The sequence below is a fragment of the Bufo gargarizans genome, chromosome 5 (assembly GCF_014858855.1).
Source record: "Bufo gargarizans isolate SCDJY-AF-19 chromosome 5, ASM1485885v1, whole genome shotgun sequence".
In the NCBI taxonomy this organism is placed as follows: domain Eukaryota; kingdom Metazoa; phylum Chordata; class Amphibia; order Anura; family Bufonidae; genus Bufo; species Bufo gargarizans.
Window position 1 is genome coordinate 229,721,155 of NC_058084.1, and position 17,973 is coordinate 229,739,127.

General features: G+C 45.2%; 1 protein-coding gene across 8 annotated transcripts in view; it reads left to right on the forward strand.

The window, feature by feature from the left end:
• PTPN3 (protein tyrosine phosphatase non-receptor type 3) overlaps positions 1–17,973 on the forward strand; it is a 1,297,151-nt gene that overhangs the window by 808,282 nt on the left and 470,896 nt on the right. For all 8 annotated transcript variants that reach the window (XM_044294788.1, XM_044294784.1, XM_044294789.1 and 5 more), the window contains one exon: positions 15,480–15,653. In XM_044294788.1, the coding sequence (XP_044150723.1) occupies positions 15,480–15,653 (174 nt within the window). The remainder of the gene's footprint in view (positions 1–15,479; positions 15,654–17,973) is intronic.

Sequence of the window (17,973 nt, forward strand, 5' to 3'; positions counted from 1 at the left end):
TAGTGCATTCAAAAGTCTTGCAGATGGGGTGAAGATTCAGGAACCACTTTGCAACCAGATTTAACACGTGCACCATTCAGGATGCATGGCTCAGCCCTACTTGATGCATCGCCAACACCATGTTCTTCCCGCTGTTGGTCTCCATGGTTTTGAGTTGTCGAGGAGAAATCCAGGATTCGATTTCTTCATGAAGGATGCAGAGCAGTTCCTCACCTGTGTATCTGCATTCACCCAGGCAAACTAGGTGCATAACAGCGTGACACCCCCATGCCCTGCACATATGGTATGCTGGAGGAACACTCCCTGCAGTGGAGGCTGAGGACACAGTGGAGGATGAGAAGGCAGAGGCGGACATTGTTGCAGGACCAACACGGTGAGAACCGTAACCGTAAGGTACGGATCACAGCCCCCTGTAAGAGATCAGGTGCTGCCAGGCAGCAGGGGGCAGTTATGTACACAGTTCATAGTATATTCTAACTTAAAGCGTCCCCATCACTATGGGAACGCCTCTATATTAGAATATACTGTCGGATCTGAGTTTTCCCTATCATACCATCGGATCAGAGTTTTCTCCAATCCGATGGTATATTTTAACTTGAAGCGTCCCCATCACCATGGGAACGCCTCTATGTTAGAATATACTGTCGGATATGAGTTGTATTGTGAAACTCAGATCCGACAGTATATTATAATACAGAGGCGTTCCCATGGTGACGGGGACACTTCAAGTTAGAATATACTAAGAACTATGTACATGACTGCCCCCTGCTGCCTGGCAGCACCCGATCTCTTACAGGGGGCTATGATCAGCACAATTAACCCCTTAGGTGCCGCACCTGAGAGGGGTTAATTGTGCATATCATAGTCCCCTGTAAGAAATGAGGGGCTGCCAGGCAGCAGGGGGCAGACCCCCCTCCCTCCCCAGTTTTCATTTCATTGGTGGCCAGTGCGGCCCCCCCAGACCCCCTCCCTCTATTGTATTAGTTTCATTGGTGGCCAGTGTGCACCGCCGGCCTCCCTCCCTCTATTGTATTATTTTCATTGGTGGCACAGTGTGCGGACCCCTTCCCTCCCTCTATTGTATTATTTTCATTGGTGGCACAGTGTGCGGCCTCCCCTCTCCCCCCCACCCCCCCGATCATTGGTGGCAGCGGAGAGTTTTGATCAGAGTCCCAGTTTAATCGCTGGGGCTCCGATCGGTAACCATGGCAACCAGGACGCTGCTGCAGTCCTGGTTGCCATGGTTACTTAGCAATATTAGAAGCATCATACTTACCTGCTGCGCTGTCTGTAACCAGCCGGGAGCTCCTCCTACTGGTAAGTGACAGGTCTGTGTGGTGCATTGCTTAATGATCTGCCACTTACCAGTAGGAGAAGCTCCCGGCCGGTCACAGACAGCGCAGCAGGTAAGTATGATGCTTCTAATATTGCTAAGTAACCATGGCAACCAGGACTGCAGTAGCGTCCTGGTTGCCATGATTACCGATCGGAGCCCCAGCGATTAAACTGGGACTCCGATCAGAACTCTCCACTGCCACCAATGATCGGGGAAGGGGGGGAAGAGGGGAGGCCACACACTGTGCCACCAATGAAAATATTACGAGGGAGGGAGGGAGGGGGGGCTGCACACTGTGCCACCAATGAAAATAATACAATAGGGCGGAGCCTAGCCGGGACTGCAGATGGCTGTGTGAGACCTCGGCTCCTCCACACTCAAGCGATTAAAACCATTTATTTAGCAGTGACCTACCCCAAAATGGTCAAATATGAGAGAGATAGGAGTTCTGACACTCCTGATACCCTGAGAACACAAAAAAGCCAGCAAGCAATGCAGCGCTTCCTTAAGAAAAAAGCGCTCCTCTCACCAAGCGTGGGCTCTAAGATGGCGGCGGCAGCAGCAAGAGCTGAAGAAGGAGAGGACTCTGATGCAGACAGCACGCAGGGAGACGCAGCAGAATCCAGAGACCTCTCACCTGTCTCAAAGTCCTTCCTCACTAAGGTACTGGGGCAAGCATTAGAAAAAGCAATAAAGCCAGTACTGTCGGAACTTTCCGACATAAAATCAGAGATCACTCAGGTGGGGAACAGAGTCGAGTCCCTGGAAACGGTCACGCAAGAGCTTGTGTCGCACGCTACAGGAGTTGAGGAGTACCTCACCTTCCACACTACTGAACTGAACAAGGCAATGCTAATGCTGGAGGACCAAGAAAATAGAAGTAGAAGACGGAACATCCTCTAGCCTCCCTGAATCATGGGCCGCCGAAGCGCTGAATAAAGTGGCCATGGAGATCTTCGCCGACCTGTTGGGCCAAGAATCGGCTGCCTCGATAATTATTGAGCGGATACACAGGGCTCTAAGACCAGCTCTGAGGCCGAACGAGAGACCCAGGGACGTTGTTTGCGGCCTACTGTCTTTTGTAGACACCGCCCGTATACTAGCCGCTGCCAGAGAAAAAAGGCAAATTTCTTATGACGGGGTGGACATTGCCCTCTATCAAGATATAGCGCCATCCACTCTAGCGAAACGGCGCATCATGAAGCCCTTGCTGGATGCACTCAGACCTCAGAAGATTCAATATGCCTGGCTATACCTTTTCGGCATTGCGATCTTAAAGAATGGCAAACGCATAGCGATCCATACCCCAGACGACCTGGAAAGAGCTTGGGAAACCATAGGTATCCACCCGTTGGAAGTACCATCATGGATGCCGATCGCCCATCCTGCAGACCTCCCCCAACTTACGCAGATTGAAACCTGGAAGAAGGTGCCCAAGGGGAAATCCAGGGGGAACAGAGCGGCAGCAGAGATCCGATCCCCTCCACCTTGAAACTGCAACTGGGGGCCACGGAGATTCGTCCACTACGGGTATCCTGCAAAAAACTGTTTCGATAATGTTATGACCACAGTTCGACGTTCGGGACTCAGGTTATGTATTGTATCCCTCCTTCCCTACACCGCGACTTCAGGGGATACCCTGAAGAGTATCACCAGGGCTTTAGTTCGTCTACAACAACGAACACTTATGTTCTCCCTTAGTTCAAATCTTGATATGCCTTAGACCTAAGCAAGGTCTCATGTTATTGTTATTGATTATTCATTGCCTCTTTCCCAGTGGGTGAAGTGCCCTCCCCGCTGTACTTAGACGGCTCCTCATCCTCAGCATTACCCTCCGACAACTAAGCACTCCTCTAGGTATCCTTCCCCCCTCTTATTTCCCAACCCCCCGTAATATAAAAAAATATAAAAAAGAACATACAAGACGATAAGCCTAGAACAAAGCAACAGGGTCACCAACCAGACACTTTTTCACAATCTGGTTTGCGAGCTTGGGTGTGTAGGTCACACCACTCCCATCTCTTTTACGCTTGCACCCTCATCCTCCAACCTCTTTACCCCCCCCCCCTTATTTGCCCTTGACTTGTACGACTCAAGTTGAAAATCATTAGTAGGCTAAGCTACTATTACATTACGTGTTAATTGTACTCTTTTTGTGTTGTTCATCTATTTTTTCTTTCTACATACCTTCCTCTCTTCTTTCTGATCCCCATCTTTTCTTCCCTTCCCCTACCTCTTCCATTCCCCACATAGAACAGGTTGTGAGCCTCTAACTTCAGTAAAAAAGGTAGAAGATCCAAACTCAGAGGAATATGGCAATATCAAGGGCCTCAACTCACCTCAGAAAAGAGGTCAGCTGATGTTAGCCCTGAGAAAAATGGGCTCACATATAGTTTTCTTGCAGGAGACACATCTGCGCCAGAAAAAGTTGCCAAAATTGCCCTTCCGAACATACAACCAGTGGTTCCATAGTACCCACCCTACCTCAGCCTCAAAGGGCGTTTCCATAGCCATTCATCAGTACATACCATTCTCGCTCTCTCATCTACTTTCCGATGAGGAAGGGAGACTCTTGATAATAAAAGAGGGAATTGCATCAAGGAAATACACTCTAGCTAACTTTTATGCTCCAAATACAGCCACTGTACAATGGCTCCTTAAAGCTCTAGACACTCTCAAGCATTTTGCAGAAGGACAGGTGATTCTGGGGGCGGACCTTAACCTGGTGCTAAACCCAATCCTTGATTCCTCCAAATCTAAGTCCCACATTGCACAGAAACATATCAGTAGATTACATAGAAAGCTCCATGACCTCAAACTGATAGATGTTTGGAGAAACAGCAACCCAACTGTCAAAGACTACTCCTTCTTTTCTAACCCACATGGCTCATACCAGAGACTTGATCACATCTTAACATCCTCCTCTCTTTTGCCTGTTTCTAGCGACGCTGAAATTGGGAACATCACCATTTCCGACCACGCACCATGTCATCTGACCCTCGCCCTGGCCTCCCTACCAAGGAGGGAATGGATGTGGAGACTCAACGAATCTCTGCTGAACAACAAACTACATCGGGAACAGGTCAGATCTCACTTGGAGCTGTATTTCGGTATCAATTCCCCTGCACACAGCACCTCACCTATGGAATGGGAAGCACACAAACCGTACGTTAGGGGATGCTCTATGTCGATTGGTACTAAAGTAAAAAGGGAACATCAGAAAAAAGTAGACTCCATATTAACCCAGATAGTCTCCTTAGAGAAAATAGACAAACTTTCCACTTGCAAACAGAAACAGGGGGAGTTAACAGACCTTAGAATCCAACTTAAAAATCTTCTAGTGCAGAAAGTGAAAAAGCAAATGCTAAACTTTCAGCATAAAGTTTATGCGCATGGGGGCAAGCTGATGACCTCTCTTCTAAAAAAGACAAAAAATGTAACCTATATCCCCAAAATAAAACACTCCAATGGAGAGCTAACCCAAGATACACCAGAAATAGCAAAAGCTTTTCAACAATTTTATGCAGGTTTATATAACCTAAACAAGTCAATGTCCCCAGGCCAATCTGACTCCAGACAGTCACATACCAGAGAATTCCTTAACTCCCTCAAACTCCCAACAGTTCAACAAGCGGACAGGGACCTATTAATCGCTCCAATCACTCTAGAGGAAGTAGCCACCATCATACGCAGCTTCCCCCCTGGCAAGAGCCCGGGACCAGATGGACTTCCCTTACTCTATAATAGAAGCTTTCAAGACATTTTAACCCCCCGACTTACTGACGTATGTAACGCACTTCTCCAAGGAGGGTCATTGCCTAGACAGACACAGGAGTCACATGTAACATTAATCCCTAAAGAGGGCAAAGATCCCCAGAACTGTGGAAGTTATAGGCCAATTTCCCTCCTGAATTTGGACTTGAAAATTTGGGCCAAAATTCTCGCCACCAGACTAAACAAAATATTGCCTTACTTGATTGGCCCAGAACAATCGGGGTTCATACAAGGCAGAGAGGGAAGGGTCAACACGCACAGGATCTTCCACGCGATCCAGGTAGCCAGGACAGCGGGATCCCCGTTGCCCCTCTTGAGCATTGATGCTGAAAAGGCGTTCGACAGGGTCAACTGGGATTTCATGAAGCCAACGCTAGAGAGATTTGCCATCCCAGATCCCTTCATACACTCAGTATTCACACTTTACAGACAACCGCATGCTAGACTGAAAGTAAATGGAACACTATCCCCAGTCTTTGATATTTCTAATGGAACAAGACAAGGATGCCCGCTGTCCCCTTCACTATTTATTCTGGTAGTAGAGACACTTATCCAGCTGGTTAGACAGACCCGAGAAATTGAGGGAGTTAAACATGACAGGGGAGAGCTCAAATGCACTGCCTTTGCGGATGACCTTCTCTTCCTGGTGACCAATCCGGAACGAGGACTAGACCAGTTAGCCCAAAAGATTGAGATATTTAGCCAAATATCAGACTTTAAGGTAAATCACTCTAAATTCGAAATATTGAACATCTCGCTCTCAGATTCTAGAGCATCCTCTCTGCAGAAACGCCTCCCTTTTCACTGGACCAAGGGCCCAATAAAATATCTTGAAATAAAGATTCCAAGAAATCTGGACGATCTATTTTATTGTAATTATGCTCCCCTTAAAAAGGATATAACTCAGCTTTTACTGAAATACAACTTGCCTTACCTATCTTGGATGGGCAGAAAAAATTTGATCAAGGCCTACGTCTTCCCCAAGATCCTATACGTTATGCAACTGGTCCCAATACACCTACCAAAAACATTCTTCCAAGAGATCAGAAAACTCTTCCAGAAGTTCCTATGGAATGCGAAGAAACCTAGACTAGCACATGACCTCTTGGTTAGGAATAAAAAGAGTGGCGGACTGGGATTCCCAGATGTCCTGAGATACTATCAAGCAATACAGCTAAATAGATGGCTGGAGTCGGTAGACTCCCAGAGACAACCAGACGTAGCAGATCTTATGCGACACAGTGTAGGTCCCACGCTCCAACAGCTTCTTTGGTTAACTGACACCAGTCAATCCAAGGACAAGACGGGTGACCCCCTACTGAAAGGTATAAGAGAGACATGGAGAGTACTGAGCAAAAAACTAGCACCAGAACCGCCCCCCCCCCCCCCCCCCCTTCAGCCTGCAAATCTCATTCCAGACCTCCTAGGGAAAAATGAAGACATACACCAAGAAGTGTGGTCATCATTAGCCCAAGCGAGACTAGGGGAGCTAGCCCCAGACGCAGAAGCATCTATTGTGAATAGATTGCAAGAACAAATAAAAAATTCCCCTAGCTTCTTTCTGACAAGGGCTTACGTAGGTGCTGTGTGCAGGGAGTTGAGAGAGAGGCCCAATCCGGTGAGACAACTGACAGATTTTGAAAAAACTTTTCTGTCCCCACTCCGTAAACAGAGAAAAATATTGGCATTGTACTCCTTGGTGGGAGCTGAGAGTGAGGCTGGAAAACCTCTATATATTAGAGACTGGGAGAAGGAGCTTGACATGATTTTTACTGACCAAGACCTCAAAAAGCTATTGGCCTTCTCACATGGACCATCTCCTTGTATACGACTACAGGAAAATCATTTCAAGCTTCTCACCAGATGGTACAGAACCCCTCTTACACAAATGCGGTCTGTCTCCCGATCGGCTTTGCTGGAGATGTGGCGATGGAGAGGGGTCTCTGTCCCATATTTGGTGGACATTCCCTCTAATCGTCCCATTCTGGGAAAACGTTAATAAGACAATTAACAAAGTCCTGGCCACCGACCAAAATATCACTATTGAAATGGTGCTCTTTTTACTCCCCTCTGACCTTTGCAGATTGTCAAAGCATAACTTGGTGACTCATCTGATAGCAGCGGCCAAATCTATCATTCCTCTCCACTGGAGAGACACCCAGGCCTCCTCATTGAAGGAGTGGATAGCTAAGGTGAACCAAATATGTAATTTTGAGGAAATGTCAAGCTGGATCAAAAGGAATCACGACAAGTACCTGAAAACTTGGTGCCCCTGGAAGTCGTGGATCGGGGCGCAGTGATGAGTAACATATATGCGTCCCCATAAAGCTATTAGGCGTAGACGGCCTTACGCAACCCGACTGATACCTTTTCTCGGATTTACTTCGCCATCCCATAATCCAGTTGCAACGAGAGTCGAGGCAGCTCAACCTGGCCCCCCCCCCTTTTCTTCTTTCCTTCCTCCTTTCTTTTTCCTTCTCTTCCCCCCTTCTTTCTCTATTTTATTATTTCTCCTTTTCTACTGTGTTATACATAAATGGTATATAATCTAGGTAGCCACTGTCTGCCCTGAAGTGTCATGCTTTATTTTGTAAAACATCTCATAGATTCCGCTGCCACTCAGGAGACGGGGGTTCTGCCGCGCCACGAGTTACTGGACATGGACTAGAGATAGCGCGTCTCCCATCGGTTAAATGATGGGTCTATGATCTGTGACTTCCTTAATGTATACCTATAATATGTGGTCAATTGACCATTGTTTGTTCATATTTGATGAAAAAATCTTGGGAAAAAAAGAATAAAAAATAAAATAAAAAAGAAAATACAATAGAGGGAGGGGGCCCAAGGGGGTCTGCCCCCTGCTGCCCGGCACCTGAGGGGTTAATTGTACGGATCACAGCCCCCTGTAAGAGATCAGGTGCTGCCAGGCAGCAGGGGGCAGTCATGTACACAGTTCATAGTATATTCTAACTAGAAGCGTCCCCATCACTATGGGAACACCTCTGTATTAGAATATGCTGTTGGATCTGAGTTTTCACGAAGTGAAAACTCAGCTCTGAAAAAGCTTTTATGCAGACGGATCTTCGGATCCGTCTGTATGAAAGTAACCTACGGCCACGGATCACGGAACCGGATGCCAATCTTGTGTGCTTCCGTGTTCTTTCGCGGACCCATTGACTTGAACGGGTCCGTGAACCGTTGTCCGTAAAAAAAATAGGACAGGTCATATTTTTTTGACGGACAGGAAACACGGATCACGGCCACTGATGAACAACGGTGCATTTTCAGAGTTTTGAAAGTCATGAAAGTCAATGGGTCCGCAGAAAATCACGGAAAACAGAACAACGGTCACGGATGCACACAGCGGTTGTGTGCATGAGGTCTTAAGAGGAGACTGTGTGAATCAGGCCTTCATGGTAGAATATCTGCTAGGAAACCACTGCTAAGGACAGGCAACAAGCAGAAGAGACTTGTTTGGGCTAAAGAACACAAGGAATGGACATTAGACCAGTGGAAATCTGTGCTTTGGTCTGATGAGTCCAAATTTGAGATCTTTGGTTCCAACCACCGTGTCTTTGCGACGCAGAAAAGGTGAACGGATGGACTCTACATTCCTGATTCCCAACCAACAAGAATAAACTGAGATTAAACGGGTATATCATAAAAAAAAAAAATCCTTGATTGAATTAATGACACATAAAAACGAGACATGAGACAACAGATAAAAAATGGCTACATCTGAGGAGGCATGTTAACACAAATGAGACATAGGGGGGAGGGGTTTTGGAGTATGCAATGTACAAAAGGTGGTAGAAAAAAGTACAATACCTCACTGATTTCTGTATGTATAACTGCAACCACAAATATAAAAATGTAAAAGTACAAATACTGAGTGGCAAAACACCATATAAAAAAAGTTGTTGCAGATAACACTGCGACATATGGATGTCTGATGGTTCCAAGTTATGGGACCATATAACAGCCAACAGAAGGTTAAAGTGCAAGTGCATAAGAAGTCACTATATCAATGATCAAATACCACAATTGTAGCTATGGTGGCAGCTTAAACCTCCAAATACATACAAAGTTAAAGTGCAAGTGCATGTGCATAAGAAGTCACCATATCAAATGGTCAGATACCACAATTGCAGCTGTGGTGACAGCTTAAACCTCCAAGTACATGCAAAACTGGCTCAGGTGCACAGTGAACATCCACCTGTGGATAACCCAAGTGGGTATAGCTGAGCACCTAGAGCCAATGAGCACATCCCTCAAAGTCCACAACAATATAGCATGTCTACATACCCATAGATGTGGGGATATACACCTCAGGAGAGCCGCGTAACCCCCGGTTCCTGGTTCCCACAGTGAAGCATGGAGGAGGAGGTGTGATGGTGTGGGGGTGCTTTGCTGGTGACACTGTTGAGAATTTATTCAAAATTGAAGGCATACTGAACCAGCATGGCTACCACAGCATCTTGCAGCGGCATGCTGTTCCATCCGGTTTGCGTTTAGTTGGACCATCATTTATTTTTCAACAGGACAATGACCCCAAACACACCTCCAGGCTGTGTAAGGGCTATTTGACCATGACGGAGAGTGATGGGGTGCTGCGTCAGATGACCTGGCCTCCACAGTCACCGGACTTGAACCAAATTGAGATTGTTTGGGGTGAGCTGGACCGCAGAGTGAAGGCAAAAGGGCCAACAAGTGCTAAGCATCTCTGGGAGCTCCTTCAAGACTGTTCGAAGACCATTTCAGGTGACTACCTCTTGAACCTCATCAAGAGAATGCCAAGAGTGTGCAAAGCAGTAATCAAAGCAAAAGGTGGCTACTTTGAAGAACCTAGAATATGACATATTTTCAGTTGTTTCACACTTTTTTGTTATGTATATAATTCCACATGTGTTAATTCATAGTTTTGATGCCTTCAGTGTTAATCTACAATTTTCATAGTCATGAAAATAAAGAAAACTCTTTGAATGAGAAGGTGTGTCCAAACCTTTGGTCTGTAATGTATATATATATATATATATATATATATATATATATATATATATGTTTAGTGACATAGGGAAGGCAGGTATTGTTTTGGAAGGCAGGTTATTTTCTTCCCAACATGGGCGGCTGGGCTGATTTCCTGCCAGGTGAGATCAAATATCGGACCGGAGTTTTTAAGTGCCGGCCCGGGTTTTGGCAGCACCTAGCTGTCATTAAAATAGGCAGCTGGGCTCAGCACCTGAGTCTCTGTTTTGGGATCTGAAGCATGGTGCTGTGCTGGAAGGTTGAGAGCCGCATGAGGGCTACACGCTGGGAAACACCTAAAGCCTGCTGTGGACTGCTGGGGATAAAACGGCTAGCAAGGTGACTGTCACGGTGGGGAGTGGGGTGTGTTGTCAAAGGGTAAAAGGGTATCAGCCTGGCCAAAAGCAGTAATAAGTTAGCAGGTCACTTAAAGGGAACTGCACACACAAGAATACCAAACCACATGTTAGCACCGGCAGCAGCATGCGTGGCAACCATGTCACGGCAATCACCCAGAAGGCCGAGACACTGCCACCGCATGCTTTCACAGCAACACTTTGCCAAGACTGTAATGAGTCGTTTTTATTTTGCCTTTTGTGTGAACAAACACTGACATTTTGATTTGCGAACTTGTTTTGCTTCTGTACTGCGTAAACACCGAAATATTTTTGTTTTCGGGAATCTCTGGATATCCTGGATTAATCCAGCTAAATTCAAACCTGTGTCACGTGACAAAATGGAGGCTGTAATGAAAGCTCTCGTGGAGGCTAACCAACACAAGAAAGAAACAAACCAGCTGCTGTTACAACACGTGATGGCTTTACAGATGGCAGGAGCGTCCTCGAGTGTCCATGATGTCCGGAAAGCGGTCCGTGCGGCGAACCCCAAGATGACACCATCAGATGATGTTGAACCCTACCTGGCGATGTATGAGAAGGTGGCCACAAGGGAGAATCTACACTGAGGTCAGTGGGCTGAGCTTGTCACTCCGTTCCTGACATCCGATTCCCAGCGGGTATATTTTGACTTGCCGGACGATCAATCGGTCGACTACCAAAAAAGTCAAGGATGAGATTCTGGCAAGTCTGGGGGTGAATGTGTTGTCCAGTCCCAGTGAGTGCATCAGTGGGGGCTTAAGCCGGCTGAGCCCGTGAGACTTCAGTATTATAACTTAACATTTTGCAACAGTGGCTACAGCCTGACGTGCTGAGCTGTAGCCACTGGGCTTCCCGGCACTGTGGCCTGCTACGAAAGTGACTCATACCCATGAGACAAGGGTAACCCTAAAAGAGTGGCCCAGCTCAGGGGGAAGACCAGAACCCTGGGAACCTGAGTCCAAAGGGCCAGCGGTAGGGCTGACCGCCACTTTGGTGGAAAAGATGGAGAGAACCCCGCAAGTGTGATGGTGGGAGACATGGAGGACTAAGCTGGCATACCTCAATGTCTCTGGGGATAATTATGGTACCGCCCAACACCAGGACCCAACCCTATCCCGAGCCAGGGAAAATGTATTAATAGTAGATGGTGAGCCACAACAACCAGGGTCAGAATCGGTGTTCTCCCATTTTGTGGTTCATAATGATATGTTATACCGGGTAAACCAGCTGTGAGGTGAATCCATTGAACAGTTGGTGGTGCCCCAGGCTTATCGCAAACTCGTATTAGAGTTAGCCCACCAACATGTTCTCGGGGGTCATCTGGGAATGCAGAAGACACAGGACCAGATACTACAACGATTTTACTGGCCCAGTGTGTTTAGGGATGTGGAAGAATTCTGTAAGTCTTGCCCGACCTGCCAGGCAACAAGCCCCCAGCATCTTATTCGCAGTTCCTTGGTACCGCTCCCGATCATTGAGGTGCCATTTGAGCGAATCGCTATGGACCTCGTAGGCCCAGTACCAAAATCCGCTAGAGGACATCAACACATCTTAGTCGTCCTGGACTACGCCACTCGGTACCCGGATGCAGGGCCACTGCGACATACATCGGCGAAGCTTATAGGTAAGGAGCTAATGGCGATGTTCTCCCCAGTGGGGCTACCTAAAGAGGTTCTGACTGACCAGGGTACCCATTTTATGTCCAAAGTCATGAGGGAACTCTGTAAGTTGCTGCATATCAGACAGTTATAGATGTCCATGTACCATCCGCAAACGGACGGTCTGGTTGAAAGGTTTAACAAAACTATAAAAACTATGTTAAAAAGGGTGGTGTCTAAAGATGGGAAGGATTGGGACCTTCTTCTGCCCTAGCTCATGTTTACTGTGCGAGAGGTACCCCAGGCTTCTACTGGGTTCTCGCCCTTCGAATTACTTTGTGGTAGACATTCTCGTGGTCTGTTGGACATCGCCAAAGACGCGTGGCAACAGCAACCCACTCCGCATAAAAGTGTCCTGTAGTATGTTATCAAGATGCAACAGTGGATAGAGACAGTTTTGCCTCTTGTCAGGGAGCATATGGAGGCTGCTCAGCGAGTCCAGAGTCAGATCTAAAATCGGCAGGCTCGGGCCTGAATCTTTAACCCGGGTGATCGGGTTTTGGTTCTGGTAATGAATGAACATGGACAGTAAGTTCCTGGCTAGATGGCAGGGGCCCTACGAGGTACTAGAGAAAGTTGGAGAGGCAATTTGCAAGGTACACCAGCCATGGCGGCGGAAGCTGGAGCAGGTTTACCATGTTAATTTACTTAAACCTTGGAAAGAAAGGGAGACCTGTAGGGTCTAGGGGAAGAGGTTTCGGCTCCTATGTCTGATGCAAGGGAAGAAGTTGCCACAGTAAAAATTGCTGACAGCCAGGGAGTTCGTTAGTCGGAACACCAATATGTACTCGGACCTCCCTGGATGCACTTCCACAATCCAGCATGACCTTGTCACTGAGCCTCAGGCAAAAGTCCGGTTAAAGTTATACCGGGTACCCGAGGCTCGGCGACAAGCCATCTCGGAAGAAGTGCAGCTCATGCTGCGGCTAGACATCAACGAGGAGTCTAAAAGTGAGTGGGCCAGTCCTATAGTCTTAATACCCAAGCCGGACAGGACGTTGCGGTTTTGTAACAATTTTCATAAGCTGAACAAAATATCTAAATTTGATGCGTATCCCATGCCTCGGGTGGATGAGCTTATTGAAAGGTTAGGCCAAGCCTTGTATTTTTCTGTTTTGGATCTCACCAAAGGCTACTGACAGGTACCCTTGACGGAGGCTGCCCAAGAGAAAACTGCCTTCATTACACCAGAGTTGCTGTACCAATATACCATTAGGTCTGCATGGCGCCCCTGCCACTTTTCAACATCTAATGGACATTGTGCTTCGTCCACATCGGTGGTATGCCTCGGCTAACCTGGATGATATTGTCATTCACAGTACCGACTGGGAAAGTCACCTGCCCAAAGGCCATAGTGAACTCCCTTCGAAAGGCTAGTCTAACAGCTAACCCCAAAAATGTGTGATAGGGTTAGTGGAGACCAAATACCTAGGGTATGTCATTGGGCGTGTAGTCATCAAACCCTAAGTAAACGAAATAGAGGCGATAAGGAATTGGCCCTGACCTGTCACCTCTAGGCAAGTAAAGTCCCCATTTTGCCACTTTAGCAGCTCCATTGATAGGGCTCTTGTAAGGACGGAAGTCCGTGATGGTCCGCTGGCTGAAATGATCAGGCAGAAGAGGCTTTCTCCGTTTTGAAGTCGGCCCTGTGTGGGTCCCCGGTTTTGGTGACGCCCAACTTCAAAAGGGAGTTTATAGTACAGACCGATACCTCCGAAGTAGGCCTCAAAGCTGTACTGTCTCAGGAAGTCAATGGGGAGGAGCATCCCGTTGTCTTCCTCAGCCATATAGGTGAGCAGTCTGTGCTGTGCTCTTGCAGTCATCTTTACAGGACGGCCACTCCTAGGGAGAGTAGCAGCAGTGCTGAACTTTCTCCATTTATAGAGAATTTGTCTTACCGTGGACTAATGAACAGCAAGGGAGATACTATAATAACCCTTTCCAGCTTTATGCAAGTCAACAATTCTTAATCGTAGGTCTTCTGAGAGCTCTTTTGTGCGAGGCATCATTCACATCAGGCAATGCTTCTTGTGAAAAGCAAACCCAGAACTGGTGTGTGTGTTTTTTATAGGGCAGGGAAGCTGTAACCAATACCTCCAATCTCATTTCATTGATTGGACTCCAGTTGACTGAAACCTCACTCCAATTAGCTCTTGGAGATGTCATTAGTCTAGGGCAGTGTTTCCCAACCAGTGTGCCTCCAGCTGTTGCAAAACTACAACTCCCAGCATGCCTGCACAACCAAAGGCTGTCCGGGCATGCTGGGAGTTGTAGTTTTGCAACAGCTGGAGGAACACTGGTTGGGAAACACTGGTCTAGGGGTTCACATACTTTTTCCACCTGCACTGTGAATGTTTACATGATGTGTTCAATAAAAACATGGAACATTAATTATTTGTGTATTATTAGTTTAAGCAGACTGTGACTGTCTATTGTTGTGACTTAGATGAAGATCAGATCACATTTTATGGCCAATTTGTGCAGAAATCCATATAATTCCAAAGGCTTCACATACTTTTTCTTGCAACTGTATGTAAGAATGATGAAAATGAAATTAACAGATATAATAATAATATTTGTAAACAACAAAGTATGTTTATTAACCCCTTCTACCCCAGGCCAGTTTTCACCCTTCTGCCCAGTCCATTTTTTTCAAATCGGACGTGTCACTTTATGTGGTAATAGCTTTGAAACACTTTTATTTATCCAAGCCATTCTGAGATTTTCTCGTGACACATTGTATTTCATGATATTCATAAATTTGATATTCAAAATCCCAAATTGACCAAATATTTTTTTAACAGAGAGTGATACCTAATAAAATATTACTTAACATTCCCCATATGTCTACTTTATGTTGTCATCATTTTGTAAATATCATTTTATTCTTTTAGGACGTTAGAAGGCTTAGAATTTTAGAAGCAATTCTTAACATTTTTAAGAAAATTTCCAAAACCCACTTTTTAAGCACTAGTTCAGGTCTGAAGTCACTTTGTGGGGCTTACATGAGCATTAAAACCAGTCAGTGTATGGAACTTTTGAGCGGTCATGTTCAAGCATGCTGTAGTGTGTCTGTGTGTCATGTATAAACACCTTTGTGCAGGTCTTACTTATACGTAATTTTCAGATGTAATCACTAGTTCAGTGTTTTTGAACCTTGTAGTCAATTTGAAATGCCAACATACAGTATAAATGTCATGATGATATTCCTTATTGATTTATCCTACGGTCACAGAAATGACTGATTCTCTTTAAAAATGTATTTTGTTTCTTAATTGCTTGTTTTTCTTGTGGGGGGGGTTTCTCCAGGCGAAGCCCTAGATCACGCCACATCATTAGGAAGCCACAGCACTCGTCTGCTGACAATCTAGTGAATGAAATGACCTATGTGACAGAAACTGAGGATGTGTTCTACACTTATAAAGGCTTTCCAACTTCAAAATATAGTGATTCAGAATTTTTTCAGAATCAGAGCTCACAGAGGTATGTGAAACTGATGTTTTCTGCTATTTAAACATTCTTTTTTTGTAGAAGCTTTTTGTTATGCGGAAAAGAATATTGAATTGGAATATATATATATATATATATATATATATATATATATATATATATATATATATATATATACACACACACACACACACACACACATGTTTAGATAGCTTTTTATAGTTTTAGAGCCATATAGCAAGTAAATTTAATGCTACAATGCTGTAAATGCTGTTTGAGCCCCTAAAACTGCATTTTCTACTGACATAGTTAAATACTTTATAGTATGTGTTATAAAAAAAATAATAATAATGTGATACAGAATTCACTTATTATCCTTGGTTGTAGAGCATATTTAAGACTCTAGAAGAAGCATTATACAGTAGGACAAATTGGTAGTCAAACAGTAATATGTTGCAGTGGCAACATAGGGAATATGAATTTAGGTTGTGGCATTGCTGTGTTAACCCATATAACTTACTTCAGCTAAAATCAGATTTTCACTTTCATGTAGCAATAAGGGCGATAACTTATTTCAAGAAGCTATAAAGTCCCATTCACAAGACCGTATGGCAGTGGTGTCCGCAATACATGGGCACCGGCCATGTGAACCCCGTGCTGCATTGACTTGAACGAGTCCTCGATTCGCAAAATACAGCAAAAGATAGGACATGTCCTATCTTTTCAAAAGCAGAAGGGTGGATCGGAAGTCCACGTAAACACTTGTTAGCACTTCCATGGGATTTCAGGTCTGTGTTTCCGCACTGCAAAAGATAGGACATGTCAAATTTTTGGGCATATTTAGCGGTTCACGGACCCATTAAAGTCAGTGGATGCACATCACAATACAGGATTCACACAGTCTTTGCCCGTTTATTGTGGACTGCAATTTGTGGTCCGCAACACGGGGATGGCGACCATGTGAATGAGCCCTACAACAGATTATTTTTTATTTATTTATTTTTAACAAATTTTATTGAGCAAATCAATACAATACAAGAATTGAACAGTGGAGGGATGACAAATCTCCACTACTCTTGCGATGGTCGAAAACAGAATACAGGTCTGTCAAGTACATAATATTTAATGCAGTGTAGCCATTGAGGCAAGTCAATAGGTATACAATACTTGGAGAAGATGGATAGAGGTCATCATTCTTGGCTTCGAAGTGTCACCGTATATCACATCCGAGACGGGCCATAGTGAGGATGATAGTACCTTCTGTAGTATTTATAGATGGGGGAACTTCGGTGCAACGACCTCGCAGAAATAGGGTTTCTGGAAGTCCATTAACTGCAGGATAATTTGTCTAATAACCTCTAAAGGAGATCCATTGCTTCCAGATCTTTAGAAATTTGTGGTGAGATCTCAGTTCCCATGAGGATAACTCTTCTAAACTGTAAATCTGGTCAATTTTCTGGAACCATTGTTCCATAGAAGGAACGTCGGTGGATAGCCGTAATAGAGGAATCAACAGTTTGGCAGCGTTCACTAGATGTTTGAAAAGTGCCAGATTAGGAGGAGGAGGGTCACGAGGGAAAAGATTCAGGAGGGCAACTTCTGGTGCTGGGGTGATAGTGGATCTGCATAACTCATTACATGTTTGAAAAATCTTATTCCACCATCTTTGTAAAATCGGGCACGTCCACCATATGTGGAGGAAAGTACCTCTCTGCTTTGAGCATCTCCAACATGTGTCGGATGCCAAAGCTGAGAAAAAACATGTCTTGTCAGGGGTTTTATTCCACCGTGTGATAATTTTATAGTTATTCTCCTGAATCTTGACACATCTCGAGGCCTTATGTGAAAAGTTAAAAATATTGAGGGTGTCTTCCGGGGAGAAACATTTATCTATGCATTTTTCCCATAATCTAATGAAAGCTGGCATTAGGGCTATAGGAGGAGTCCTCAACCTGTTATACCATTGTGAGATCAATTTATGTGGGGTGGAACCTTGAGAAATAATGTGCTCAAACCAAATTATAGGGCGTTTTAATACATGTATGCCCGTAAAAAGTGAAGCGAATTAAAGCTGGAACATGGTACTTTCAAAAGATTACACAATTCATTTACGGAGATTAGCTGGCCATTGTCATAAAGATCCACCAATCTCATTTTAGATAGACTAATCTCTGTAGGAAGGCTGCTTTTTAAGGCCTGGGGAGCTAAGTGAAATACTTCATCTACTCTAAGAATAGGAGATAGGAGTGGGGAGCTTAGGGGCCTTTGCAAGGCGTTCCATGCGTGCAGGGTAGCTTTCATAACCGGGGTGATATTTGGATGGGAAGGCAGCGGGGACATGCGTCCTAATAGA